This window comes from Acinonyx jubatus, chromosome D4, assembly GCF_027475565.1.
Source record: "Acinonyx jubatus isolate Ajub_Pintada_27869175 chromosome D4, VMU_Ajub_asm_v1.0, whole genome shotgun sequence".
Lineage (NCBI taxonomy): Eukaryota > Metazoa > Chordata > Mammalia > Carnivora > Felidae > Acinonyx > Acinonyx jubatus.
Window position 1 is genome coordinate 14,510,319 of NC_069391.1, and position 19,130 is coordinate 14,529,448.

The following is a 19,130-nucleotide window of genomic DNA, read 5'->3' on the forward strand; positions in this document are numbered from 1 at the left end:
GCCGGGTCATATCATTCCTTTCATTGTCATGCGGCCAGCAGCTGGAAGTTGGGCTGCTGCTGGCTTCGAGGACACTAGGGGCTCCCCGGCCCAGACCTCCCTCGCTTATTGCCGATCTTGTACGCTTGGTATTTTCTGAACGAGTGAGTGAATGAATGAATGAATGAGAAAACTCGATTGATAAGTTTTTGTTTTTGTTGGCTGCTGTTGCACATTTTTTGTTTGTTTTTGGTTTTTTGGTTTTTGGTTTTTTTGAAGCACATCATTCTCTGGCACGAAGTCAAGTCAACTTTACCAAGTCTGGAGGTCAGTAGTAGAATTTGAATTTGGTCTGTTTCGTGCTCAGCGCCCTGCCTGCTGCAGGTCTTGGCTAGGACTTGCCGTTAGCGGGCGAGTACACGTGGAAACCCGAACTCACAAAGGCTGTGTGCGCTCCTCCATACCACACACGGGGCTGAATGTTTTCAGGGCTCGTGCACACATTTGTGGGTGTAGATTCCCCAAGCTGCCCACGCAGACCTTTTTGGTCTGACTAGTTTTTTTTTTTTTTTTTTTTTTTAACGTTTATTTTTTGAGACAGACAGAGATAGAGCATGAATGGGGGAGGGTCAGAGAAAGAGGGAGACACAGAATCGGAAACAGGCTCCAGGCTCTGAGCTGTCAGCACAGAGCCCGACGCGGGGCTCGAACTCGTGGACCTCGAGATCATGACCTGAGCCGAAGTCGGACGCTCAACTGACTGAGCCACCCAGGCGCCCCTGGTCTGACTAGTTTTATTAATTTATCCAGAAAAGATTTATCAAGCAGCTGTTCCGTGCCGCACTGGGCTAGGCTCCCGGGGATGCAGTGGTGATCCAGATAGGCTTGCATTCTAGAAGGGGCGATGGTGATAAAATACTCGGGATGGTAAGCGGATAAATACCAAGTGGGAAAAGAGCCGTGAGGAAGACAGAGGCAGCGGTGAGTGTTGACAGGGTAGGAACAGGTCCGTCAATAGAGACGTATTGCAGGGAAGGGGCCCTGAGAGGGGAGCACTTAGGTGAGGTCTGAGGAGCAAGTAGGAATTAGCTGGTGCACGTGCAGTCCGAGGGAATATGGGAAGTCTGGGGAGGTCTGTTTCTTGCCCTGCAGGGTCATGAAGCCACAGCAGAAATTATCCCAGATAAACGGGAAGAAGTCACAGGTTTGAGCAGCTGACACAATCAGATTTAGTTTTGTGGAGGTCACTGGATGCGGAGAGGAAGGCGCTTCGTAGACGGAGCGCGGGGCGGGGAGGCAGGGAGACCAGTCAGGAGGCTCGTCCGGTAGTTCAGGTGAGAGGCTAGCGATGGCGAGGGGTGGGCGGCCTGCAGAGGTGTCTGGTGAGCAAAATCAACAGGGCTGGGTCACGGATGGGGAGGGGGATGTCAAGGCTGACTCCTAGGTCAGGGGCTAAGATGGCGAGCTCTGTGAAGAGTGTTCGCGACGACGTAGCTGCTCCGGCGTTCTCCCTGCCAGTGCCTCGTCTGACACACGTTCCTCGTCTGGCTCACGGATACTGAACACGTTCTGTTCCCGCTGCTCTGGCTTGGCCCTGGCGGCCCCTTCTGCTTTTCCTGTCGCCTAGCTGACCCCGAGGCTCGGGGTGAGCCCCGCCTGGCTGCCTGTAGCCCACGTTTCCATCCCTTCACAAGCTTCCCTGGCAGAGAATCACACTCCCGCGTGTGTGCCGGCACTTTATAGTTTATAAGACCCATTTGCATCCGTTCGGATGCCATCGTTCTCCTGGGAGCCAGGCAAGTCCTCGAGGAAAGCCTCCTTGTGGAGAGGGGGAGGTTTAGGCCTGAGAAGGGAAGGACTGTGACCAGCACCACTCAGGCGGGATGATTGGAGCCGGGATGAGAACGCAGGTCCCTGACTTTGGGTCCAGCCCTGATTTCATATGCTTTTTTCTCTTTTTTTCCGTGGACCTTTTTTTTTTTAAAAGTTTATTTATTTATTTATTTTGAGAGAGAGCGAGCATTAGCGGGGGAGGAACAGGGAGAGAATCCCAACAGGTTCCGTGCTGTCAGCCTAGAGCCCAATGTGGGGCTCAAACCATGAACTGTGAGATCATGACCTGAACTGAAACCAAGAGTCAGACGCTTAACTGAGTGAGCCACCCAGGCGCCCCTCGTATGCTCTTTTTAATTTTCACGTGTGTGATTCTTGTTTCTCCAACACGACTGCACCTCTTCTAAGGCCAAGAGCCTCTTCTCCTTCAGCGCAGCGTGGGGCACCTCCGCCGTTCCTACTCCGTGGGCCCCTTGTGCGTGCTGTGTGCTGTAGGACCCGCACGGTGTGTGTCACATCCCTGCTAAGTGTGCCTTTCCCTGCCCCCAACTGCCCAGCACCTACAGGCGTGTGTAGGTACATTCTTGGTGACGGAAAAAATACCTTTGTTAATGCCCTCAACTCCCTTTTTCACTTTTACGGTGGTTTTTTTTTTTTTTTTTGGTGGGGGTTGGGCAGGAGATGGGGATCTGTCACGGGAAAAGCACCTGCTTTTTCTCCAGAACTATAATGAGAATGGAAAGAATCAAGAGGAAAGGGTGATGGTTAAAAAGGGTAGCAGGGGTGATATTTATAGAAGGTTCTCTTTTGTATCGGGTGGAATGCTGGTTTAGACCACTTTGTCCCCACCTTTCTTCGCCTTAGGTCTTGCTCTCCATCTCGTCTGTTGGCCCAGATTCTATAAGGAGAGACAGGGTAGGGGGAGCGGACTGCCATTTATTCTACTTTGCCCCAGACCCTGTGTCTGGCACTTGACCTGTTTTATGGCTTTATCAGTTTCACAACAGTGATGTGAGGCAGCCGGCATTCTCATTTGAGTGCGGGGGAAACTGGGGCCCGGAGGAGTTGGGGGGCCGGCCCAGGTGGGTGACAGATCCTGGGCCCGTCTGGCTCTGGAGCCCGCTCTGCCTTGCTGGGGGGGGGGGAAACACGTATGTGTGCTGGGTCTCCATTGTTGTACTTATCAGTTACAGTAAGGGGACATTAAAAACAAAGGCAGACATATTGTCGGGAGTAAATTTTATCTCTGTAGCTTTAAAGCACAAACAAAAATAATAATTCCATTAGTAGAGGAAAATTGCACCATACTGCCGAGTATAAATTTTATTGCTACAGTAACTGTAAAATACAAAGATGATAAATGAAAAGTTGGAACATTTATTATTGGGGATATATTTTATTGGTATAACTAAAATGCAAACAAACTGAATAATACCAGCACTTGTTAGAAACTGTAGTCTGCCTCTTGCCAGTGTATATGATTCTGACTATAAAACACCGAGGTTCGTTGTGGGCGGAAGGGAGGGAGACGACGTGTTTGCCCTCTCTGGGCGGGGGGGGGGGGACCATTCCCTAGAGGGGGCTCTGTGAAGCCCAGGGCTAAAACACTGCTGGTGGTTAGTGGGAGTTCAGGACTGGAAAAATCCCGTATCCGTGGCTCAGGAGGAAGAGCCTCTAGCCTTGCGTGTGGTATCAGCCGTATGCCGTGCCTTCTGAGGAACGATAGAAACGACCGAATCGCGGGGAACTCCAGACGACACTGATGGAGAAATGGGCTGAGGGAGCCGGGGCCGCGCACATCGCATGGCATTGGAGGGGAAGTGGCAGTGGCGGCCCCGGTTCTGGCCGGAGAATGACCTGTCTCAGCTCAGAGGGGTAGACGGACGCCTCTCCTGGCATCTCAGCAGGGGCCGGCGCTGTGGTGGCCACAGGGCCAGCAGGTGGCGCTCAGATGCGGGGGGGGGGGGGGGGGGGGGAGGGGAAGGGCGCCGTGCCGCGGCCACCACACGTGTTAGCACGTTCGTTCTAAGAGGCAAGCGTGTCACTTTTCAAGTGAGGAACCTGAGGCGTAAGGGGCGATTTGCCCAGAGTCACATTGAGGACATGAGAGAATGTAAATTTGGAAGCAGATCTGTTCAGGCTTCAGAGTCCATGTTCGTTCTTGCAGTTGAACGTTGAATTCCATTAAAATGATGTCATGACACTGGGGCCTTCTGAGGGCCTGTTGGCGAAAGGAAGCAAGATATGAATAAAGTCTTTATTCGTAGGCAGCTCCTGTTTGATGCTTGGACGGCAAGTATGGCCCTCTTGACTTTCCATTGTTCTCAGTCAAAAATTCACATGGCCCGTGCATGTGAGCGTCTGATCACATGGCACTTGGTTGGGAACATTTCATATGCCCCCTAAAGTAGGGCACGGGAGGCTGGCGGTGAATAAATTTGTTCTGTTGCAGTTTTTCTGAGAAGCCAGCTTTAGGTGGAGCCGTTTCCTTTATGATTCTGCCTTCTGCCAACCTGCAGTTGTTTAGAAATCTGCGGAGATGCGCTCCGAGTAAATGTCCCACAAGGTCGTATCTGACGGTTTTTCTTTTGAGGAGGACCCCGATGAGAGGCGTCAGGCGTTGGGGTCCTGTGTCAGGCTTTGGTGCGCCATCCCCACCGGTCCTGGCCCGCTGGACGGCTAACATTCCGTGCTGCCCAGCAGCGTGAACTCCGCACTTGACGGAGCGTGGGCTGCCTGCGCAGCCTCCTGGCCTCACGCCCGGAGTGGTGGCTGGGGCTCACAGGTGGGGCACGCTGTGTTTAAAATGCTCTTCCCTCCAGTTGGCAAAAGACGCTGTAGAAAAGCCCTCGATCCCTCAGATTTCTTTCCGTCGCGTGCTGTTCCTTTGCACGTTGGTTCGTCGGACCAGCTCTCTCCCTCTCCTCCCGCTGGTGGAGGTGTACTTTGCCGGAAGTTTCCTGGTGGGAGAGTCAGCAGTGGCTGTCAAGAGTCTTACAAGTGTGCTTACCCTTTGACCTGGTAATTCCCTCTGTGGAAACTGACCCTGGGAGATCACCGGGTCGTATATATGCAAGGATGCTCTTATTATAATGTTGCTTATAAGATAATAACAACACTAACATGTATTGGAGTTCTTTGTACTCAATATATGAATAAAGTTTTTATTTGCACTGTCCTCAGAGCTTTAGAAGTGTTTTCAGACAAATGTGTAAAATCAGAAATCATCTAAATATTTTTACATGAGGGGATTGATGTGTGTCGGCTCTACTTCGATAAAAAAATAGGGGATTGATTTAATATACTCTAGTATATTTCATACAGTGAATTAATATGTAGCCTTTAAAAATGGTAGAGATTTATGTTTATTGACACAGAAGGATGTTTATGGTGTAGTAAGTAGTAAAGTCAGATCATGGATATATATTGTATGGTTGGTTCTGTTTTTGTAGAAAGTGTCTGAAAGGCTACATGCTAAAATGTTAACTTAGTTTTTCTGGCTGATAAGATTATAGATGATTCTTACTTCTTTCTTAATTTGTGTTTATATATATGTATTTTACATAGAGGTATGATTGACATATACCATGTAAGTTCAAGGTGTACATGTTGACTGATTTTGATACATTCATATACTTCACTGTGTATTTGAATTACTAATATTAATTTAAAAAAAGGGGCACCAGGTGACTCAGTTGGTTGAGCATCTGACTCTTGGTTTCGGCTCAGGTCAGGATCCCAGGGTCGTGGGATCAAGCCCCACATCAGGCTCCACGCTAAGTGTGGAGTCTGCTTAAGATTCCTTCTCTCTCCCTCTGCCCCCTCTCCACTTGATTTCTCTCTCTCTCTCAAAAAAAAAATAAATAAAAATAAAAATTGAAAACAACAACCACAAAACTCCAGCACAGGTCTGTGGGAGAAATGACTAACAAATATTCCTTGTCTCTTTGGGGCCACTGAAACCACCCTCTGACTGTCCCCACATGGATTTTACACTTTTGCTTCTTTTTGCAGTAAAGCAGTTGAGAGCCTGGCTGAAGGGGGTGGCTCCGAAGTGCAGCGGGTGACAGAAGATGCCCAGAAGAAGGTGCGGCAGGTCGAAGAGCTCCTGAACGAGAGAATATTCCATTTAGAAGAGGCAAGTCTGGAGGCCCCGAGGAGGATGTGTTCTTGCAGTGGGTTAATAGCGGAGGGAGCAGAATTTTGTTCCCTCTTTCACAAACTTGCAGACTTGCAGCAGAAATGAGAGCCACCCTTATTCAGCATCTCACGGGTTCCAGCCCTGTCCCAGGCGCCTGGTACACCCTGCGTCCTGGTTGTCATCTCGATGCTTACAGACGAGGACGCCGGAGTACAGAAAGACTAACGAGTCTAAGTTTGATCCTGGATTCCATTTTACGACTGCTGACTTCAAAGCCTGCGTTCTTGATGCAACACCGCCCTTCTTACCTCGTTTAGTCTCTTTATTTTTCCAGAGGAGGAAACTGAGGCCCAGAGAGGGGAAGGACTCCCCTAACGTGCGCTAAGCCTGGAAGCAGATTCTGATTCGCAGGCCCTCGTGTGCCCGGGCAGCCCTGTGTCTGGTCCCGGCCTCCATCCCCCGTCACCCCAGTGCTCACTGAGTGCCCTTTCCCGGGAGGCACTGAGTGTAGCTCCTCCTCCTGCTTGTTCCCAGGCGCTTGCTGTGCCCTTGATGGGAAGCAGCATGTGTCTCGGCTAAAAAATCCTGGCTCCTAGACGTTGAAAGTTTCCCTCCGTATTAAGCTAGTACGAAGTGACACTCGTCAGTCAATTCTTGGTCTTTGAGGTCTGTCGTGTCATCTCACTTTCTCCCCTGAAACCCTGACTCTTCTTGGATATGAGGAGGAACGCAGCACAAAGCCTGCTGGACACAGAAAGACGCTTGGGTCACTATACTTGCAGCTCGTAGTGGGCTTTCCGTTCCCAGTGTTCACAGTAGCCCCTGTGGACCGAAGGGCAGGGAAGAAGCAGCCAGTGCTTTTGTTTTGTTTCGTTTCGTTTCGTTTTGTTTTCTTGAGCTTCCTGTGATGCAGCAGGCTATTGACAGTCACACAGCAACTCTTTGATGGGGTGGTGGTGGTCCCTGTTTCACAGATAAGCTGGGGCTCAGAGAGGCTAAGTGGCTACCCAGTGTCCCACAGCAAAGAAGTAGGAGAGCTGGGTTTTGAACCCAGTTTGATTTGACTTTTATCTTTGTGATGTAACCAGAGACGGTTGGCACTGGGAGATCCAGATGTCTCCCCAGGACACTTTGCTGAGCACCAGGGCCCTTTTCCCCAACACGGGCTTGCCTCTGTGATTTAGATCCTTCCCCTGTTGGCCTCTCGGAGCTCTCAGGAAGAACGTAGTCCTTCAGCACCCACATCACCTTGGAGATTCAGAAAATGCATTTGAGAATCGTGTAGTCATCATCTTAAAAGAAATAGTGAGGGGGCGGTGGGGTGTGGGATGAATTTGTATGGAGATTCTGGGGACTCTAGAATTTATGTGTGTTTAGGTATTGAGAGGCACATTTCTCCTTGTTCTCACTGAAGCTGTAAATATTGATCCGATTCTTCAAACCCAAAAATACGGTTTTTGTAGACTTGAGTCTTTTCCATTGGAAATGCCTATTACTCTTCAGGATACAAGAGGGAGAAAATGGCTGGCAAATGTATTTATTACTGATTCTCCCCATGTATAGTACAATGCAGGGAGGGGAAATGTGCCGGAGAAAAAGTCATAAATATTTATATTTTAATCCAATTTCCTTTCAAAATGTTCCCAATTGTATTGAAAAATTGCATCAAATGCATTTCATTTAACTCTAGGATGTGAAAGCCGCCCAGGCAGAACTGGAAAAGGCCTTTGCGGGGACAGAGACAGAGAAGGCTCTTCGGTTGAGCCTGGAAAACAAGCTCTCGGAGATGAAGAAGAGGCACGAGGGGGCCTTGGACATGACTGTGGTCCTGGAGCAGAAAGACAGGTCTGGCTCTTGTCTCTGCCACGCACTGACATTCGTCTATCGGGCAGCATGGCCAGAGGGTTGTTCCCTTCCTACCCTTTTATCCCCCCTTTCTCTCCTTGTTCCCCGACAGTGAAAAAACCTAGGGTAACCGCAGGGTGACAGGAAAATGGCGAGGGTAGTGCTGTGAGGACAGGGATAGAATGAGAGATAGAAACTCCTGCTGAAAAGTTCCCAGATACTACCTTTAGCATTCAGTTTTGGCTGTAAGCTTCCCGGTAGCCGAAGGAAGAAGAGAACAGCTTTCTTGATGGACCTAAGATTCACATTGCTCACAAGAGAAAATGAGTCGGCAATTCTGGAGAAGGCCAGTTTTACTTGACATTGTCAGGGAGAAATTTCTCTTGTGGATCTGCCCAGAGGGAATGGTAAGTGATTGTATCCCCACAATAGATGCTAGTGAATTTTGTGTGACCCTGTTTATCATCGTGTCTTTTAATGCAGGCCGCGGGCCCAGATTCATACAGTGCAGGGGGCCGAAGCAGTGTAGACCAAGCACAGGGCTCTGTGACGGTCCAGGAATAAAATGAGTGCTACGTAGGCCAGAGAAACGGACAGACTGGAGGATCTGTAGGCAGTCTTTGATGCTCATACCTTGCAACCAGACTTTTGATCAAAACTAGTCAGGAGAGAGTTGAGGTTTTCTTCTTTATCACGAACCTTACATTTTACTCTTGCCTTGCTTTGGTGGTCACTAGGTGGAAAGTTGAGTAAAGTAAATACAGGTGAAACTTCTGGCTAACCTGTGATCTATCCATTGAAGAGCCAAGCTTGCTTGGAATTTGACAGAAATTGTTCTAAGGCAAATGATCTATTCGCCTACTTCCTTAAATACAGGAAACTGACTATGGTTCCTTTTTTGGGGGGTGTGTTGCCCGATTGACCGGCCCCCCACGTTGTTGAGGTTCTGGTGCCTGGTTGCCCTGGTTCCCCGACTGCTGTTTGCTTCTCTTTCTGTCTCCATACCACCTTTTGAGATTTGAGTCTGCAACGTGTTTGCATGATGGGGTTGGGAAATGAGATGAGCAAATGTTTTAGGATTTTCTGTGAAAGAGGAATGAGTAGACTCTCAGGGGGAGCCCATGGCTTCCATTTAGTCCGTGCTTGGGGGAGCTAGCATTTATGTAACCTCTTCTTAGCTTTGATCTGGAAAACGGAAGTTTGGGAGAATCTCAGGATGAGCCAGGAAACAGAGTTCTCTAGGAGATGTAGGCCGTCAGGGCTGAGTGAATGAGTGTTTCTCTCCATTGCACGGCTAGGAGGAGAAGCTTCCTTGGACGGGACGGGTGGTGTTTTGCTGGGCTTCCCCTTCCCCTTCTTCCAGGCACCACCTGAGAGAGGTGGAGACTGGGGCCACCGTACTGTGACAGAGTCTGGAATCCTTTTCCATACAAGTTATTTATATGTTCCCTTGCATCTCTCCCAGCTGATGAGCGGTGAAGCCCTTAGAAGGTTTATAGGTTTATCTTTCCTGGGGGACCTGCAGGTCTCCAACAGTTAAATTGGAAATAGGGGGCTCAGGGAAGAGACTAGAATGTGTGGGAGGCAGCCACCAAAGAAGAAAAGGCAGAATTCCTGGTGCGGGTGCAGGGGAAGAGGGGCGAGCTCTGGGGGTGGGTTTGAGGAGAGGTGGTGGGGGAGAGCTGGTTGGAGGGGTCCTGCCAGGGCCCCAGCAGATGCTCAGCAGCCGGTTCGTTGGTCTGTTGGATCATCACGCCCTTTGTTCAGCAAATACTTCCTGAGCATCTTGTGTTCAGTAAGTGGTGGGTCGAGTGTAGGGGTGAGTGGTACAGGCTGGGTCCCTGTCCCAAGGAACCTCGTCACCTAGCTGGGTGGGAGGACTGGAGGGCAGGAACAGTGACCAGGGCCAGATGGATAAATGCTGGGTTAACATTACATCTTTCTAATTCTATTTAGAGGGATTAGGAAAGGCTTCCCAGAGGAAGTACGAGGATAAAGGAGGAATTACTTGGAGGAAGAAAGGGTGTTGCAGGTCCTGAGAACCACATGAGTGGAAGTTCAGAGGCCAAAGGGCACAGAGCTCGACCCAGGAACTGTCAGAATTATAGCATGGCTGGAGAGTTGTGTTCTGGAAGGGAGGTGGGAAGAGATGAGGAGAGGGAGGCTGGCCAGATCATGTGGGCTTTGTTGAACAGTTTGGGTTTTGTCCTCAGGGCACGTGACGAGCTGCTGATGAATTAAGATTGGGAGTAGGGTAGTGTCAGGGTCAGCCTGTAATTTAACGCGATCCTTCTGGCTGAACCTGGCGGATGAGTTGGTGGTGGGGCTGGGTGGGCAGATTCCTTCTCAGGATGATGCAGAAGTCCAGACACAAGATCACGGTCGCCAGGATTGAGGTGAAAGAACTGGGTGGAGAAGAAGGGGCAGAGATATTTCTTTCTTTCTTTGATTTCATTTTATTTTGAGAGAGAGAGAGAACACGCATGTGGGGGAGAGGGGCAGAGGGGGAGAGAGAGAATCCAAGCAGGCTCCACTCAGTGCGGAGCCTGATGCGGGGCTTGATCCCATGAACCTGGGATCATGACCTGAGCCAAAGGACGCTCAACTGACCCAGCCACCCAGGTGCCCCCAGGCAGAGATATTTAGATGGTAGAATTGACACGATGGCTTGAAGGGCTTGATCATTGATGGGTTTGGGGATGAGGGACAAGGCTGCCGAGATACCTCCTCACCCAGGTTTTGAGCACGAACAACTGTGGGATGGTGGTGCGGTTTGCCGAGTTTGGGGAAAGAAAGGGAGAAAGAACAGATGTTTTTGGGCGGAGGGAGTGGGAAGATAAGCTTTCAGTTGGGACGTGTTGGGTTGAGGGATTGTGGGCATCCAAGCAAGAGTAGAGTCTAGAAGGTGCTTGGCCAGATGGATTAAGGTGAGATTAAAGGAGATCTAGGTAAATTCACTGAGCAGCTACTGAACAGGGCCTTGGGTTAGGTGCCAGGAATGGAGACGGGAGCCCTGCCCTCCTTCTATGGTGCTCCCGGTGTGGGGGAGGGGACAGATGTCCAAAAAAAAAAAAAAAAAAAAAAGTCGTGATTGGCGTTAGAAGTAAGTTCAGGGTTCTGTGCTGTGACAGAAACAAAGCAGTGGTCAGCTGCGTTTGGGTTCGGGGCAGAGAAGGCTTATCAGAGGAGGAGCGCGAGGAGGTGGGTGAGGCGGGCAGCCGCTGAAGTAGACTCATGCGAGGCGTGGAGCCTGGCACGTGTCGAGCGAATCACAGAAGAAAGTGGTCTCTGGTGACATATGCCCAGAAGTGTGGCTACTCATCTTCTCGGAGCAAAAAATTTGGGGAGGGTTGAGGCTCACTGAGTACTTAATGCGGTGCGGATGGGGGGGTGGGTCTCCACGTGTGGGTGGTCAGGTCAGGGCTTTGCCAAAGGCTGCGCCTCCGTGGGGTTTCCCGTAGGCCTGGCGTGGCAGGCACAGAACCCTGCTTTGTTGGTACTGCCAGAGCGGCTCTCTCTCAGGAGCGGATGTGCCCCAGCCACACTCCCCAAGGCCAGAGCAGCGACCAGATGCTGCCTACTTGGGGTGTGGCCCTCTCTGCGGTGCGTCTGTCCTGGGACCGGCATCACTATGTTCCTCCCTGAAGGCAGGAGGTCAGGAGGTGAGTTGCTAAGCACAGACCTGGGACAGGTGTCCTTGGGCCTGCCCTGGTGAGATGGATCTAGATGTGCCATCCAGGTGGCCCTGTGACAGGGCAGGGCCCTTGCTTGGATGGGCACTGCTGAGGTCTTTCCTGGCTTCCTCCACCCTTTTGAAAGGTGCGTGCTTTAGCTACTCTATTTCCTGTGATCTGTGTCCGTAAGGCAGCTGACATGGAGGTACCCTGCAGGTCAGATGTGGCCAACAGATATGTTTTGTTTGGCCTATGCAGTGCTTTTAGAAGTTTGACTTAGTTGCTAGAATTTAAAAAAAAATCTAGTTTCATGTAAAAGTCTGGATTTCCAGCTTCTTTGAAAACCTGGAAGGTGTGGTGAGCCTGGGCCTGGGTCTTGCTGGATCGAGGCCGCTTTCGGAGGTGGGCCTGGTACTCTAGTTTGGCCACAGTCCCCACAGGCCTGCCTCACTCAGCCCCATGCCTTCTGGAACTGCTTCAAGGTAACCGAAACAAATCAAGGCGATCTAAGTAGAAGTTACCTACAACACAACACATCCAATTTCAAGTATGTAGTCAGTGACTTGTTACCTCTTCAATTGATTATATGGTGATTTCAGAGTAGAACCCCTAGAGGGCAGTCTTACTCCTCCATCCAAGATTTGGAGGCATCGCCCTGGTGCTGCCTCGGGACCCCCCCCCCCCCCCCATACCTGATTGTCTTAGCCTGTTTGGGGCCCTATAACAAAGTACCGCAGATTGGGTAGCTTACAAACAACAGAAACTTATTTCTTACAGTTCTGGAGGCTGGAAGACCAGGTGCCCACATGGTCAGGTGACAGCCCTCTTCCAGCCTGCAGACTTCTCACTGCATCCCCACGAGGTGGGGGTCTGAGGCATCTTTCTGGAGCCTCATTTGTAAGACAGTGGTCCAATTCCTGAGTTCCACCCGTGTGGCCTGATCTCCAGCCAAAGCCCCACCTCCTAATACTGGCACAGTATAGGAATTTGGGGAGGCCGCGAGCATTCGGACCTCGGCCCCTGTGCCTCACCAGCCGCTTTTAACTACTTTTAGCCAACTGACCCTTTACCTTCACCCCGAGAGCCGGGGAAGCTCTCTGACTCTTGTTTCTTTGTTTTTTGTTTTTTTTAAATGTGTATTTATTTATTTTTTGAGAGAGAGTGTGTGAAAGGGGGAAGGACAGAGAGAGGGAGACAGAGGATCAAAAGTGGGCTCTGTGCTGATAGCAGAGAGCCTGATGATATAGGGCCCGAACCCATGAACCGTGAGATCACGACCTGAGCTGAAGTCGATGCTTAACTGACCGAGCCACCCCCCCCAGGCATCCCGCTCTCGGACTCTGACTAAAACCCTTGCTGTCTTCCTACCATTCACGTTCCTTTCGAGGCTCAGATATGGAAAGGCCCTTCTGAGGGTTTTCTGAGAGAATGCTAATTGTTGGATGTTAAAAAAAAAAAGTAATATAGCAACTGCTCTATGTTGAGTTGTGCTATCTGCCTGGAGGTATGTAGGTCTGTTTCAAATATTTTATCGCTTATCCACATGAGCAGGTGAAAGCCATTTTGTAGCAAGGAAATGTGGACTCAGAGAGGTCGGATAACTTGGCCACGGTCAGGAAGCGTAATGTGGTGGCCCTGAGCAGGTGTTCAGCTGTACCCGAGGGGGACACGGGGTATGGTCGGCACGGGTTCCTTGGGGACAGGCACCGCCTGGAGTAACTGGCGGGGTGCTGGGTGTGTATTAGATGTGGATGGCACCGAGAGGGGCATTCCAGGTGGAGGGGCAGGTGTGAGTGGAGGTCTGGAGGCACAAAACAGCCTGGCTTCTGGAAAGAGCTGGAAGGGAGGCTGCTGGGCGGTGAGGCAGCAGGCAGCGGCCTCCTGCGAGGGATGAGACCGCAGCCGCCAGCGGGGCCTCTCAGCTTCTAGGCCCGAAGAGCTGGGGGCCTTGAATGCCTTGCTCACGAGCTTGGCCTTTATCTTGAACATCAGTGTATTTTAAACTTTGCCCTGAGAGGCCGAGGAGAGAGATTGTTTTTGCCGGCTCAGTTCTGCTTTATCGGTCGTGTCTGTTCAGGCTTCAGTGCCTGATTTCTTTGGCAGAGAGGATTCTTGGCCAAAAAACCAAAACCAAAACAAACAACAAAAAAAAAACCATGAGCAGTCCGCTGCCGTCGGTGGTGGGGGCTGTCGAAAGTCTGAGCACGGGTGTGGCTTGATCAGACCCTAGTCTGGTGGCTCAGAGGTTGGATCTGCCGGGGCCAGGCTGGAGGTGAGGGCACAGTTAATGTCACACGCGTTCTGGCCCTTACTCTCCCACTAGCAAAATGCGATTCCATTTCTGTTCGGTCATTGGACATGTCTACTTTGAAGATGTTTGGCCCCATTTCCTGCCTCCTCCTGCTCCACTGAGCTAGGAGAACAGCTTAGAATTAATATTTAAATTTTGTTCACTTTTAGACTGATTGAGGAGTTGAAGCTGTCTTTGAAGAGCAAAGAAGCTTTAATTCAGTGCCTTAAAGAGGAGAAATCTCAGATGGCATGTCCTGATGAGAGCGTGTCATCTGGAGAGCTCCGAGGACTTTCTGCCGCTCCAAGGGGAGAAAAGGAGAGAGATGCTGAGGTGAGGCGATGGGGTGTGAAGGGGGACTTTAATTAGCAGACCAGACTCCTCTGTGGCAGATGGGACGCACATTCGGTCCCCACGGGTCACACGCAGACTGCTTCCAAATATTAGCTCCCCGGCAGCTGAGGAATTAGCAGGCACCTCCTTTGTCAGGGGCCCTGGCTTGTTTTTTCTTTCCAGCCTCATGTTTATATAGGGTTGGCTAACAGAACAGTCCATACTTGCTTGCCTCTGTTTTACTGTGTGTTGATTTCTCGTCGCCCGGAGACTTTATTTCCGTCCTTTGGGTTTTCTTGGGATAAAACTTAGTCCCTGTTTCTCCTGTGCGGTTAGAGGCAGTGGGGGGGAAGGGGACTCACTGGTGTTGGGCCTGGCGGCCGGCGAAGGGCTTCTGCGTGGAACCTCCTTGAGTCCTTCTGGCCGCTCTGCGAGGTCGAGGTCACTGCCCCCTCATGGAATTTAGAAACGGGCTCAGAGGAGTTGTTGTATTTTCCTAGGCGCTAAGAGGTGGGTGGGTAGTGGCAGCCCCCCGAGCCCCCCAGAGGCCATCCCTCCCCTAGGCAGTCTGCAGGGCAAGCTGCGGGAGCGGGGCCGGGCCTGGAGGTGCAGCGGGCCTCGCTGACACCCTCCTGGTTTTGTTGGGCCACGGATGGCTGCTGCATGTGGTACATTCCCGATATGGGATGTTCAGGAAAAGTCTTGATTTTTTATGGAGCAGAGTCTTCTTTGTTCCTATTACAGCAGTGATTTCTGCAGCCTCACTGGTTAGTTTTCTGCTGGAAAACTAATCAGCCCTCGTCTCCTGCTCCTCTTTTTTTTTTTTTTTTTTTTTTTGAGAGAGAGAGCGAGAACGAGCAGGGGAGGGGCAGAGAGAGAGAGAGGGAGACACAGAATCCGAAGCAGGCTCCAGGCTCTGAGCCGTCAGCCCAGAGCCCGATGTGGGGCTCGGACCCACAAACCGTGAGATCATGATCTGAGCCGAAGTCGGACGCTCAACCGACTGAGCCACCCAGGTGCCCCTGCTGCTCCTCTTTTTAACCCTGGGCCCTTTCTTTAGCTGCCCTTTTCGTTGTCGGCGGCCCCGTGGTTGACTCTCTGTGGGGCTGGCGATCCATCCGTGTGGGTTGCTTGTTTTTCTGTTTCTCTTCACTCGGGTGGGACTCCAGGTGAGACAGAGAGGAATGGGCACTTATTTTCGTGCCTTCCACGGCAGTGCGGAAAAGTCCGGAAATGAGATGCTCGTTCTAATTGTTCTGGGGAAGCTGTTGTATTGGGAGTCCCTTCCAGGTGCCAATTAATGCCTTTTCTTAGGCTGTACAAATGGAGCTCCAGAAGGAGAGACAGCGCTTTGAAGAGACGATCCAGGTATGTTGATAAAATTTTTAAAAACGTATTGAAGATTTATCCTTGCCTCTTTGCTTTATTCTGAGTGCAGTAGACAGTTGGGCGTGACAGCAGCTGTCACTCATGGAATGCCGGCGTGTGCCAGTCAGGCTTTCGGTACTTCAGAGAAGGTTTCTCCGTCTTGGCAGTGATTCTGTGAAGTAGGCATTCCCATTGTGCAGATGGGGCACGTGAGGCTCAGCGAGGGGAGGGCCCTGTCCCAAGATCGTGTAGCTTGGAAGAGGTCTCGCGGGGATCTGGGCCTGCCAGTGTGGTTCCAAAACCATCGCTCTGGGTCCCCCGCTCACAGCGGCCGGCATTTATAAGGCGCCTGCCAGCTTAGAAAGTGCTCTCCGTCCATTATCTCATTTGATCCTCGCAATGGCCCGGGAGGGAGGCAGTGTGATTATCTTTACAGATGAACTCAGACCGGAAATGTATATGTTCAGTCTCCATCAAACCAAATTCTCTGCTGGCTTTTGTAGCATTAAGGAATGAAATTAATGATCTGTTATTTCCCCCAAATAACCTGGTACGGTTTCAAAGCCTCTGATGTGACTGCATTCAAATTCCAGAAGGCATTGGAGTCCTTCCCACAGGAGTAGCTGTCATCGTCTTAACTGATCTGATCCCCTTCTTGTTGCCCGGCCCTGTTGCCGTGAGCGCTAACAGCGTAACTGGGAGCTGCCGCCACTGCGTTCAGCTCTACTTGGGAACATTAATCACGGGGTGACAGGAATAAGATAGAATAACTGCGTTTGAGTGTGCTCTCACAGATATATTTACAGTGCATTTTGGTTGGAACGCATCAACTTAGTGAATCTTTTTCTAATCTAATTTAGGCACTTCAGGAGGACCTGCGAGAGAAGGAAAGAGAGATTGCTACAGAAAAGAAAAATAGTTTAAAGAGGGACAAAGCCATTCAGGGTCTAACCATGGCATTAAAGTCAAAGGAAAAAGAGGTATGTGGTATGTCTGATACACTCAAAGCGAGATTTTTCTTTATTAGCTTCTGTGGCTGGCCTGTCGTGTCCCTGCACGTTTAGCTTTGGGGGAAAAGTGTATAAGACAGCTGGGATGAGCATAGGAAGTGCGGAAAGGGTCCTTTAGTCCACTTGAAACTTTTTTGGAGTGTCCGATTTAGTGCTATCCAATAAACATACTGTGTGAGTCACGTGGGGACATTGGAATTTTCTAGGAGCTACGTTAAAAGAAGTAAAAAGAAACAAGTGAAATTAACTTCGATAATACATCCATCATTTCAGCATGTAATCAATAAAACAGGAGTAGTAATGAGCTATTAACGTCTTTTTGGTCTTAATGCCATCTCTGAAGCCCGTGTGTGCTTGTAGCACGTCTCGTTCCAGACTGACCAGATTTCAAGTGTCCAGCCACACAGGTAGGTGGCCCATGGCCACCCTGTTGGATAATGCCCAGTCGTTTAGGAAGATGGCAAGGTTGAGATGAAGGACTTGGGAGGCGAGGCCATGACCGTGAACAGTTAGCTCCCTGGGTCGTTGCCTTTGGGATCCAAGGTTGCGGCCAGTGATGGTTCTGTGCCATAATATTATTATTCCCTAATTATTGTTCGTATAGCAGTCTGCTGTTTCTCAGTAACTGAGCCAGGCACAGATACAGAGAAGAAAACCCAGCTGTGCTCTCAGGTCTGGTGAGGGCGAAACACAGGGCAAAGGTGTGGTGATTGAGGGCCGTGTGGGGGAGAGGGGGCGCCGTGCAAGTGGAGGGCGGGGGGCCTGGCCCCGATTCGGGTGTGTATGTGGGGAATGGTGCTTGGAGGAGAAGGTGTCTGAGTCATATCTCGCAGGATGAATAGCAGTTGGGCTGGAAGGGAAGGCAGAGGGGAGAACGTTGGTTAAGGCAGTAGGTTAGGAAAGAGCCTGATGGGGGTTTGTGGAACCAAAGGCATTTCGAGGTGGTCAGCGCACCAGGTGCAGGACTGAAGTGAGGCCAAGGAGGAGCTGTGAGGTCGCATGGGGCCAGCCGGTGGGGGCGCAAGTAGTCGTTTGGGGCTGCAGGCTCCTAAAAGGAGGGGGGTGGCCACGTTTGCACTTTGGCGGGGTCTCAGCCTGTATCTGGAGGGAGAATTGCGGGAGGGAGAGGATGGAGGCAGGGAGGCCGGTAGCAGAGGCGAGAGCCTAGAAAGACTGAGCTAGAGCAGTGGCCACCGCTAAGTAGGAGTGGGAGGGCAGGGCTTATTTGGGAAATGAGACCAGAAATAGCCAGGAATAATTAGAGAGTAGAGGTGGATCTGGGGAAGTTTGCTGCAGAGGTGTAGGACTCGAGAGAAGGGGCAGTGGAGGATGACTTCCGGGTGTCCGGGTGGCCTGACTGGGGTATGGAGGTGCCACCAATTCAGTGGACAGCAGAGAAAACGGCCTGTGATGGCAAGGTGCGTGTGGCGATGGAGGTGACGCATCTGTTCAGAGAGCGTTGACTTTGAGGAGCTCGTGGACCGTCAGGGTGGCGCGTCCAGGCGGCAGGCAGGCGTGCAGGTCTCAAGCTTGGAGAGAGCTCAGGTGTGAGTTCAGACTCTAAGAGCGGGCCTCCCTGTCCAGGGAGCGTGTGGCAGGCAGAGGACGAGGCTGAGGACGGGGCCACGGGGGACATCAGAGTTTCAGGGACGGGGAGAGAAATGCACGAAGGAGCCAGGAGTGTGGAGCTACCCAGGAAAGTGTAGCGCTGAGGAAGGTAACCGGGGCAGAGTTTGAGGGATTGCCGGTGTGAGGCATGGCGGAGCTTTGGCTCCTGATAGCAGTAGTTCTAGCTTATGTCATTGCGTAACATGGGAGTTCGGGCCCCGCCGGAGTTGGAGACCTTCAGCGTGGAGTGGGACCGGCGGAGGGGCAGTTCTGGGTGCCGGTGAAGTCCGGCGTGTGGCCACGGGAGTCACTGCTGACCGGGGTACGGGAGAAGGTCACTAGAGGATGCGAGATCGTGGGAATGGCCAGGCCAGATCGTTGGCTGGGTCATCTCTGTGGACGCCGATGAGAGTAGTGCTTCGCCTCAGCCGGGTGTGGTTTTAGCGCCAGAACCCGTCACTTCATTTAGCCCAACGATGCCAGAGGTGGGTGAGTCGTGGTGTCCTCATTTTCGAGCTGTGGGAGTTGAGTCTCAGAGAGATTAAGTACCTTGCCTGAGGTTATCCAGCTCTTCAGCGGCCAAAGTGGAAGTCGCCCCCTTTCTGACTTCACGTCTTCCCTAACTACGAAGCCCTTGATGAGAAGTTCAGCAGGGAGAGCGCTTGAGTTGTGCACAGAGAGGAGAGTCCGGGTGCACACTCGGCTGCTGTTGTTCTTACCCAGGTGGGAGACCTTAACGCTGAAATCCAAGAGCTCAGTGCTGCCTTTGCCGAAGCCACAGAGGTGCCCCCGAAAGCGGAGACACAGAAATTGCAGGTAAGTGTTCGCTTTGGTTGAAGCAGCCGTCTGCCCGGTCCTTACTCCCGGGGAGGTCAGCACTTTGCAGCTGAAAGGAACCAGGGAGAACACCCAGTGGCCTTTAGAAATGGAGTTCTCAGTCTAATCGAAGGGTGTCCTTTGCCAGCTCTGGAGGCCTCTCCGGCCCCCTCCTCAGTATGACAGCAGCCACCCCTGCAGCGAGGACTGCCGAGATTACTCGTGCCAGTGGT

At 51.3% G+C, this 19,130-nt stretch overlaps 1 protein-coding gene across 4 annotated transcripts in view; it reads left to right on the top strand.

Moving 5' to 3' along the window:
• CDK5RAP2 (CDK5 regulatory subunit associated protein 2) overlaps nt 1-19,130 on the top strand; it is a 173,538-nt gene that overhangs the window by 32,887 nt on the left and 121,521 nt on the right. The window contains exons 6-11 of one of the 4 annotated variants that reach the window (XM_027034963.2): nt 5,827-5,950; nt 7,644-7,798; nt 13,933-14,095; nt 15,410-15,463; nt 16,324-16,443; nt 18,805-18,897. In XM_027034963.2, coding sequence (XP_026890764.1) covers nt 5,827-5,950; nt 7,644-7,798; nt 13,933-14,095; nt 15,410-15,463; nt 16,324-16,443; nt 18,805-18,897 — 709 coding nt within the window. Of the gene's footprint in view, nt 1-5,826; nt 5,951-7,543; nt 7,799-13,932; nt 14,096-15,409; nt 15,464-16,323; nt 16,444-18,804; nt 18,898-19,130 lie in introns of those variants that run through there. The other 3 variants (XM_053204708.1, XM_053204709.1, XM_053204707.1) reach the window with 3 other exon arrangements.